Source organism: Chiloscyllium plagiosum, unplaced genomic scaffold (genome assembly GCF_037043375.1).
Source record: "Chiloscyllium plagiosum isolate Xiang-an unplaced genomic scaffold, Cpla_swu_hap1 HiC_scaffold_38, whole genome shotgun sequence".
Taxonomy (NCBI): Eukaryota; Metazoa; Chordata; class Chondrichthyes; order Orectolobiformes; family Hemiscylliidae; genus Chiloscyllium; species Chiloscyllium plagiosum.
This window is the reverse complement of record NW_028270176.1, coordinates 24,187,081-24,197,067: the sequence shown is the minus strand read 5'-3', so window position 1 is coordinate 24,197,067 and position 9,987 is coordinate 24,187,081. Positions and strand designations below refer to the sequence as shown.

General features: G+C 51.4%; 1 protein-coding gene across 1 annotated transcript in view; it reads left to right on the top strand.

The window, feature by feature from the left end:
- LOC122544187 (poly(A)-specific ribonuclease PNLDC1-like) overlaps window positions 1-9,987 on the top strand; it is a 29,052-nt gene that overhangs the window by 1,440 nt on the left and 17,625 nt on the right. The window contains exons 3-8 of the mRNA XM_043683241.2: window positions 1,038-1,138; window positions 2,929-3,008; window positions 4,569-4,706; window positions 6,243-6,312; window positions 6,605-6,690; window positions 9,466-9,521. Coding sequence (XP_043539176.2) covers window positions 1,066-1,138; window positions 2,929-3,008; window positions 4,569-4,706; window positions 6,243-6,312; window positions 6,605-6,690; window positions 9,466-9,521 — 503 coding nt within the window. The 5' untranslated portion in view covers window positions 1,038-1,065. The remainder of the gene's footprint in view (window positions 1-1,037; window positions 1,139-2,928; window positions 3,009-4,568; window positions 4,707-6,242; window positions 6,313-6,604; window positions 6,691-9,465; window positions 9,522-9,987) is intronic.

Sequence of the window (9,987 nt, the reverse complement as noted above, 5' to 3'; positions counted from 1 at the left end):
AGGCAGGGAGGATGAACACCGTCTGCCTGGATCATGTGAAGGAGCTGGGGGGTCTGGTCTGAAAGGACACTCCAGGGAGCTGGCAATTTGACCGGGAGAAGCATCACATCCTGTCCTTAGTCAAAGACCTGTATCTGCCCCCGCACTCCCCTGCCATTCTGTGCACGGTCCTCGGGATGGGGTGCTGCCCACAAACTGTCTCCTGGGGTTTATCAAGATTGGTGTGCCTCAGTTGAGGAAGCAGGATGGAGTTGAGAGAGCAAGACCAGGTACTTCACCGCCCACATGGGTCTGTGTATCAGGCTGGGCCGTGTTTCCTTGCAAAACCTGTCACCGCACTGTCGGAGGGTCAATGCTGAGGGCGTGCCACACAGCCGGAGGCTCACGCTGAGGGGGCGCCGCACTGTCAGAGGGTCAGTGCTGAGGGGGCGTTGCATTATCGGACAGTCATTACTGAGGGGGCACCGCACTGTCAGTGGGTCAGCTCTGAGGGTGCACTGCACTGTCGGACAGTCAGTACTGAGGGGGCGCCACTCTGTTGGAGGGTCAGTAACTGAGGGGGCGCCGCACTGTCAGTGGGTCAGCTCTGAGGGTGCATTGCACCGTCGGGTCAGCGCTGAGGGAGTGTAGCAGTCCGATGACCAGACCAACCCATGCTAAATTGGCCGTAGTGTTAGGTAAGGGGTAAATGTAGGGGTATGGGTGGGTTGTGCTTCGGCGGGTCGGTATGGACTTGTTGGGCCGAAGGGCCTGTTTCTACACTGTAAGTAATCTAATCTAATTAAAGGAGCCCACTGTTTCTGAAACTGCATTGATGGTTCTCCCCTTGTCCTGTACTAGGATTTACCACAAAATGAGTGCCTGTCAAACAGATCAGCTGGTCATCAGCAAGTTGCTATTTATGGGATCTTGCTGTGTGCTAATTTGCTCCAGCTGAGAGATTGTTGAAAGGAGTTGCTGAGCTGTGGAACTCTCTCACGTGTGGAAAATCTTTGTCCCATTCCTGGAATAATTCCCATCACGACGTGTTCTTGCAGTTCCATACTGAAGGACCTGCTGAAGGTGATGATAACTGATGTTTCGGAATGGGTTGTCCACGCCCAGGAGGGAGATTCACTCACTCTGCCCAGCGTTCCCGGTAAGAACATAAAACAGTGCAGTATAGGCCCTTTGGCCCTCGATGTTGTGTCGTCCTTCTGTCCTACTCTAAGATTTGACTAAGCACATATCCATCATTGTACTATGTCCCATGTGCCTAATCAAGAGTCGTTTAAATGTCCCTAATGTATCTGACTCTACTAGCACCGCTGGTAGTCTGTTCTACGTACCCACCATTCTCTGAGTAAAGAACCTACCTCTGACATCTCCACGAAACCTTCCTCTAATCACCTTAAAATTGTGTCCCCTTGTGAGAGATATTTCTGCCATTGGAAAACATCCCTGACTATCCACTTTATCTATGCCCCTCAACACCTTTGTATACCTCTATCAAGTCACATCTCATCCTTCTTCGTTCCAATGAGAAAACCCCTAGCTACCTCTGTGGCTCTTTATAAGATATGCCCTCCAGTCCAGGCAGCATCCTGATAAATCTCCTCTGCACCCTGTCTATAGCTTCCACATCTTGCCTATAATGAAGCGACCAGGACTGAACACAACATTCCAAGTGTGGTCCAACCAGGATTCTATTGAGCTGCAGCATAACCTCACAGCTGTTAAACTCCATCCCCTGTGAATGAAAGCTGACACACCATACGCCTTCTTAACAACCCTATCAACCTAGGTGGCAACTTTGAGAGATCTATGGACATGGGGCCCAAGATTCCTCTGTTCTTCCACACTGCCAAGAGTCCTGTCTTTCACCCTGTATTCTGCATTCGAATTCGACCTTCCCAAGAGAATCACTTCACATTTCTCCAGGTTGAACTCCATCTGCCACTTATCAGCCTGATTCTGCATCCTGTCAATGTCCCATTGCAACTTGCGACAGCCCTCCACACTATCCACCACTCCACAAACCTTCATGTCATCGGCAAGCTTACTAAGCCACCCTTCCACTTCCTCATCCAAGTCATTTAAAAAAATCACGAAGAGCAGAGGTCCCAGAACCAAACCCAGCAGAACACCACTGGTCCCCGAGATCCAGGCTGAATACATTTCGCCTGCCACCAGCATCTGTCTTCTATGGGCCAGCTAATTCTGAACCCAGATTTCCCTGCATCCCATACCTCTTTACTTTCTGAATGACCATACCATGGGGAACCTTGTCAAACACCTTTCTAAAAGCCAAGTACACCACATTCGCTGCTCTACTTTCATCAATGTGTTCTGTTACATCCTCAAAGAATTCAGTAAGGTTTGTGAGGTATGACCTGTCCTCGGTACATTCCACATTTCCAACTCCACCTCACTCCTCAGGCTCAGTAAAGGAGGAGGCTACTCGTCCCAGATTTCACCCTGCTGTCCCCCTTCAAACAGCTCCCCACTGAGTTAATTCCCTCACCCACTCCCACTCAGTGAGTTAACGCTGAGGGAGTGCTGTGCTGCCGGAGGGTCAATGCTGAGGGAGCACCACATGTCGGAGGGTCAGTGCTGAGGGAGCGCCACACTGTCGGAGGGTCAGTGCTGAGGGAGTGCTACATTGAGAGAGGGTCAGTGCCGAGGGAGCACTGCACTGTCGGGGGGGGGGGGGGGAGAGAGAGGGGAGGGTCAGTGCCGAGGGAGCGCCGCACTGTCGGAGGGTCGGTGCTGAGGGAGCACCGCACTGTCGGAGGGTCGGTGCTGAGGGAGCACCGCACTGTCGGAGGGTCAGTGCTGAGGGAGCACCGCACTGTCGGAGGGTCAGTACTGAGGGAGCACCGCACTGTCGGAGGGTTAGCATTGAGCAATGTGGTTTCAGTAAATGAATCTGTTCTCCCTCTGATACAGGTCTTCAGATATTCGAGGTGCAGCTGGTGTTGAGGAGAGCCCTGGCCAATATCTGGACTGAAGTGAACGATCAGAACGAGGTAAAACTCCCTGTCTATGTGGGGTCATGGTGCCTGAAGCTGGCCTTTCATGGGAATGTGCAATCCTTCCCAGTCGTGCTTTCAATGACCTGTGGGCGAGTGATTGCAAGATGACGTGTTGTCTGAGGGACAAGGGAAGTATGGTGGTGGTTGAGGCTGGGTGTTTGTAGTCGTGTTGCTGATGGGTGGTGTGAAGGAGGAGAGGGAGAAGGGACCTCTTGCTGAGCTGGGGAGCGTGTGTGGGGTCATGTTGGATGTGTTGGGGAGGAGGTGTTGGGGGTAGTGTGGGGGAGGGGAACCTCTGTCCCAATCACAAGCCACCTCGTCCTCTCTCTCTCTCTGCTTTTCGCATTCTCCCTCACTCTGTGTGTGTGTGTGTGTGTGTGTGTGTGTGTGTCTCTCTCTCTCTCTCTCTTTCCCCCCCCCCCCACACTCTCTCCCTCTCTCTTCTCTTCTCCCCCTCCACCCAACCTTCTGTGTTCTTCCTTCGCTGTCTCTTTCTCTCTCTCTCTTGCCATCTCGTTCGATGTTTCTGACTTGCCTTCTCTCTCTTGTTCCTTCAACTCTCTTTCTTTCTTTCTTTCTTTCTCTCTCACACACTCACTCACTCACACACACACTCACTCACACACACACTCACACACACACTCACACACACACTCACACACACACTCACACACACACTCACACACACTCACTCACACACACACTCACACACTCTCACACACTCTCACACACTCTCACACACTCTCACACACTCTCACACACTCTCACACACTCTCACACACTCTCACACTCACTCACACTCACTCTCACTCACTCACACACACACACACACACACACACACACACACTCACACACACTCTCACACACTCTCACACACTCTCACACACTCTCACACACTCTCACACACTCTCACACTCACACTCACACTCACACACACACTCACACACACACTCACACACTCACACACACACTCACACACTCACACACACACTCACACACTCACACACTCACACACTCACACACACACACACTCACTCACACACACACACACTCTCGCACACACTCTCGCACACACTCTCGCACACACTCTCGCACACACTCTCGCACACACTCTCGCACTCTCGCACTCTCGCACTCTCGCACTCTCGCACACACACTCTCGCACACACACTCTCGCACACACACTCTCGCACCCTCTCTCGCACCCTCTCTCGCACTCCCACACACACACTCTCCCACACACACACTCTCCCACACACACACTCTCCCACACACACACTCTCCCACACACACACTCTCCCACACACACACTCTCCCACACACACACTCTCCTCTCACTGGCCACCTGTCTCCCTTTCCCTTATTGTCACATCTCCGCCACTGTCTCTTGTCTGTGCGTCCTTGTTCTCTCTCCATCTCTCTGTCTCTTTGCGTCTCTCTCTCTCTCTCTCTCTCTCTCTCCCCTCCTCTCTGTCTCTGTCTCACTCTCCATCTCTCTGTCTCTTGCTCCCTCTCTCACCGCCCCTCCCCCCTCTCTCGCCGCCCCTCCCCAGATTGTCGTTCACAGGATCACTTACTCCAGACGAGCACAGTTGGAGAACTCGCTCAGAGATGGTTGTCGCGTGGATTTGGTGCTGGAGGCTGCACTTGGTTTTACTCGAGTCTTCCGTGAGCTGATCAGATCCCAAAAGGTACATGTCCCGAGTGGCAGGAGCGAACCTCGTGACCTGGGAGGTAGGGTGTTTGTGTGGACGGAGGATTGGTTCTCCAGTAGGACACACAGGATTGCGATAAATGTAGCATTTTCAGGTTGTCAGGATGTGACAGACAGAATAAGTACAGAGACCAGTGCTAGGACCACAGCTAGGCAAAAGTGAGGACCGCAGATGCTGGAAACCAGAGTCTAGATTAGATAGGTGCTGGAAAAGCACAGCATCCGAGGAGCAGGCAAATCGATGTTTCAGCCCTTCATCAGGAATGGAGGCAGGGAGCCTCCAATTTTAACCTTAGTGCGAATCCTCTTGCAAGGATGCCTACCTTGAAGACGTTCTCGTCCTCTCTCCACAAGATTCTCAGTGAGTCTCTCTCTCTCTCTCTCTCTCTCTCTCTCTCTCTCTCTCTCTCTCTCTCTCTCTCTCTCTCTCTCTCTCTCTCTCTCACTGCAACCCCTAAGTCATCTCCTCTGCCCTAAAGCTCTTTGTATTCTTTGCTACCTTCTCCCCAGCCCCACCCCCCTCCCGTTTAAAGATGTGGAGACTTTGGCGAGGGTGCAGAAGAGGATTACCAGGATGCAGCCTGGATTAGAGAGGATGAACTATAACGAGAGGCTCGAAAAACTCTAGATTTTTTTTAGGAGCAGCGGAGGCTGAGGGGAGACTGATAGTCTGTAAAATTGCAATGCATTAATAGGGTTGACAGGCAGAATCATCTTTCCAGAGTTAAAATATCTAAAACTATGAGGCATGCATTTAAGGTGAGAGGGGAAAAGTTCAAAAGAGGTGTGAGGGGCATGTTTTTCTACATAGCGTGGTAGGAATCTGGAATGCGCTGCTAGGGATGGTGCTGGAGGCAGATATGAAAAGGGGTTTAAAGGACTTTTAGGTAAGATAATGTGCAAGGAATGGACTAAGGACAGGCCAAGGGATTAGTTTAATTTGGAGTCATGTTCGGCCCAATATTATGGGCGAAAAGGCCCATTCCTGTGCTGTGCTCTTCCACGTTCTATGACAGTGTGGAGAGAGCTTTACTGTGTATCTAACCTCGTTCTATCCCTGTCCTTGGGGAAATATGTGGGCGAGTCTCTCTAAAAGAAGAGTTGGGGGGAGGAGTCTCAATGCTGTTTTTGTTGCACATTTTTGCTGCTGAGAGAGGGGGAGAGAGAGAGTTTGCTCTTTCACGCTCTCTCATGCATCGTCTCATGCTCTTGCGCACTCTCGCTGTCCTCTTCTCGCCTTGTCCCTTTCTGTCTCTGCCCCCTCACTCCTACATCTCTCTTTCCCCTTTCCCTGACTCTCCCCGCGCTCTCTGTCTCCCTGTTTTCCAGACTCTCTCCCCAATCCCTCCTCACCCACAGGCTGCCGGTCTCTGTTTCCCTGTCCCTCCTCCTCCCCCCCCCCCCCCCCATCTCGCTCGCTCTCTCTCTCTCTCGCTCTCGCTTCATTCCCTCTTTTCCCAGTTCCCTGCTGACATGGAGTGAATTATCGTACCTGATACTTTCCTCTCCACAGCCTCTGATTGGACATAACATGCTCCTGGATCTGATGTACCTTCACGACAAGTTTTATCGACCACTACCAGGTACTGTGTGGATGATTATCTTTGACATGTCAAACAGCACTTTGCCACTTGGCCCGTCTTCTGTCGGCCCCCCATTCCATGCCTTGTTCTCTCCCTCTTGTCTTTCCTTTTCCTCATTCCTCTATCTCCCCCTTTCTGTCATTCTTTCTTTCTCATTCTTCCTCTCTCCCACTCGCGTCTCCCTGCTCTCATGCCACACTGTGCCAGTCTACCTCATGCTCTCCCCTGTCCTTTTCCAGCTGTGCCATCCCTGTGCCCCCTGCCTGAAGCTGTTCGTCTGTTTCCCTTTCAGAGAGTTTTGTTGAGTTTAAGACCAGTACCCACAAGCTGTTCCCCTCGGTGTTTGACACCAAACACATCAGCAAGAGGACCAGACAGGTAAGGAATTCACCCGCCAGCCCAAATAGAGAGACTGTGACAGAGAAAGAGAGAGAGACCTTCCCTGATACATGGACTGTGACTGAAAGACAGAGCGAGAGAGACCTCCCCAGTTATAGGAGTGTGTGTGAGAGAGAGAGACCTTCTAGATATAGGAGTGTGGGAGGGAGAGAGAGTGACCTCCCCAGTTATAGGGGAGAGGGAGGGAGAGAGAGAGAGAGAGACTTCCCCAGCTATAGGGGAGAGTGAGTGAGTGAGTGAGGGAGAGAGAGACACTTCCCCAGTTATAGGGGAGAGAGTGAGAGAGAGAGAGACCTCCCCAGTTATAGGGGAGAGAGTGAGAGAGAGAGAGACCTCCCCAGTTGTAGGGGGGAGAGAGAGAGAGACCTCCCCAATTACAGGGGAGAGTAGGAGAGAGTGAGAGAGAGACCTCCCCAGTTATAGGGGAGAGAGTGAGAGAGAGACCTCCCCAGTTATAGGGGAGAGAGTGAGAGAGACCTCCCCAGTTATAGGGGAGAGAGTGAGAGAGAGACCTCCCCAGTTATAGGGGAGAGAGTGAGAGAGAGACCTCCCCAGTTATAGGGGAGAGAGTGAGAGAGAGACCTCCCCAGTTATAGGGGAGAGAGTGAGAGAGAGACCTCCCCAGTTATAGGGGAGAGAGTGAGAGAGAGACCTCCCCAGTTATAGGGGAGAGAGTGAGAGAGAGACCTCCCCAGTTATAGGGGAGAGAGTGAGAGAGAGACCTCCCCAGTTATAGGGGAGAGAGTGAGAGAGAGACCTCCCCAGTTATAGGGGAGAGAGTGAGAGAGAGACCTCCCCAGTTATAGGGGAGAGAGTGAGAGAGAGCGAGACCTCCCCAGTTATAGGGGAGAGAGTGAGAGAGAGCGAGACAGAGACCCCTCCATTTATAGGGGAGAGTGTGAGAGAGAGCGAGACAGAGACCCCTCCATTTATAGGGGAGAGTGTGAGAGAGAGCGAGACCTCCCCAGTCATAAGGGAGTGTGAGAGAGAGGGAGAGACCTCACCAGTTATAGGGGAGAGTGTGTGTGTGTGTGTGTGAGAGAGAGAGACCCCCCCCCCCCCCCAGTTATAGGGGAGAGTGTGTGTGTGTGTGTGTGTGAGAGAGAGAGAGACCTCCCCAGTTATAGGAGAGAATGTTGTGACAGAGCAAGAGACAGACCTCCCCAGTTATAGGGGAGAGTGTTGGGGGAGAAAGAAAATGGGGGTGGGAGGGAAACTTCTGCAGATAATGGAATAGTGTAGGTTAGATGGGCTTCAGATTGGTTTTGCAGGTCAGTGTGACTTTGAGGGCCAAAGGGCTTGTACTGCGTTGTAATATTCTGTGTTCTGTATATCGGTTGGGGGTGGGATAGGGGGGAGGAAAATCGCTGCAGATATCAGAGTGAGAGATGTCCCCAGATATAGGAATGGTAGGGACAGAGGGAGGATGAGCCGACTGACCGCAACACTGTGGTGCAGGGAGCCATTCAAGCAGGGGGAAGAGAAGGGAAATGTTGTTTTAATTAGGGATAAAATAGTTCGAGGCAGAGCCACTGTTCTCTGTGACCAGGATCGAGAGTCCCCAGGGTTGTGTTACCAACCTGCTGCTCAGGTTCAGGATCTCTCAGCTGGGCTGCAGAGGAACTTGGAGTGGGAGGGGAAAGATCGTGGTCTGCGTAGGTTCCAACAACATAGACAAACTAGGGCAGAGGTTCTGCTAAGGGAGCATGAGCAGCTAGAAGTTCAATTAAAAAGCAGAACCGAAAAGGTTGTAATCTCCGGATTCCGACCTGAGTCATGGGCTAATTGGCACAGAGTCAATAAGATAAAGCAGGTAAATGCATAACTTTTGGAGGCGCAGTGATCAGGGAAATTAGAAAGCTTGAATTAAAGGAGGAGTTAACAGTGCAGAACTCTTGAGGTTATTAAAATGTTCAGCACAGACACAAATTGGACAGAGCGTATGGAAAGGGTTAGCTATCAATCTTCAAGCATTCTGGACAAACCAGTGACAGTGAGCAGGAGGAGAGTTAATACAGGACTGAGTGGGTTTTATCTAAATGCATACGGTATAAGGAATAAGGTAAATGAGCTTGTGGCGCAGATTGAAACCGGCAGGTATGACGTGTGGGTATCACGGCAGCAAGGGGATTAGGATTGGGAGCTGAATATTCAAGGATGTACATCCTAACGAAAAGATGGGCAGGTGGGCAGAGGAAATGAGTAGGAAATGAAACTACTTCAGCAGTAAGAAAGGAAGTAGGGTCAGATGGTGTGGAATCTGTTGTGGGTAGAATTGAGGAACCGCAAGAATAAAAAAGCATTAATTAGAGATACGTACAGGCCTCCAAACAGTAGTCAGGAGCTAGGGTGCAAGATCCACCAGGAGATTGAAAAGGGGTGTAGGAAAGGTAAAGTTACAGTGATCATGGGGGATTTCAATATGCAGCTGGACTGAGAAAATCAGGTTGGTAATAGATTGCAAGTGAAAGAATCTCTGCAAGACACATATTGGATCCTCTTGCTTTGAAGGCCAATTTGGCATTTCCCTTCCTTTGTGGTCACCAGGCAAACCCAAGATGCAGCAAAGATAGTGGACAATGTGTGGCCAGTGAATTATCTCAAACAATCCTGACCCAGTGCCACAGTGACAGAGGTGGCAATGCGACAGTGTACCATTTCAGAACAGAGCATGCTGCCCAGATACGGGGGGTGTGTGTGAAGGTTTGGAGGGTTGAATCCAGGTAAACATGGTGCCTTCCTCTTGTTTTACAGGAGTTTCTGTCTCTCCGAATTCCTAATCTCTTCGCTCTTCACGCTGCTCTTGAAAGGTAAATGGAACCCAGGTCACAATGAGGTTAGAGGTCAAACTTTCACCGCCTGGGAATTGGTGGCATTAGGGTGGCAGTGCCAGTGCATGACCGAACGTTCGTCAAAGAGGCCAGTGTTAGCTGTGAGACACCCCCTTAATAGGGGGAACAAGAGAGAGCAGTGCAGAGAGGGTCAGGGGTGACAATCCTGAGGTTAAAGGGGCCGCTGCAATGGAGCGATGGGAATCAATGGATGTGGAAGAGGCCAGGTTCGGAGCAGTTAGGAATCACTGGGTTGTAGGGGCTGGAGGGGGTTACAGAGATAGAGAGGGGGTGTAGGGGCTGGAGGGGGGTACAGAGATAGGGAGGGATGTAGGGGTTGGAGGGGGTTACAGAGATAGGGAGGGGTGCAGGGGCTGGAGTGGGTACAGAGATAGGGAGGGATGTAGGGGCTGAAGGGGGTTACAGAGATAGGGAGGGGTGTAGG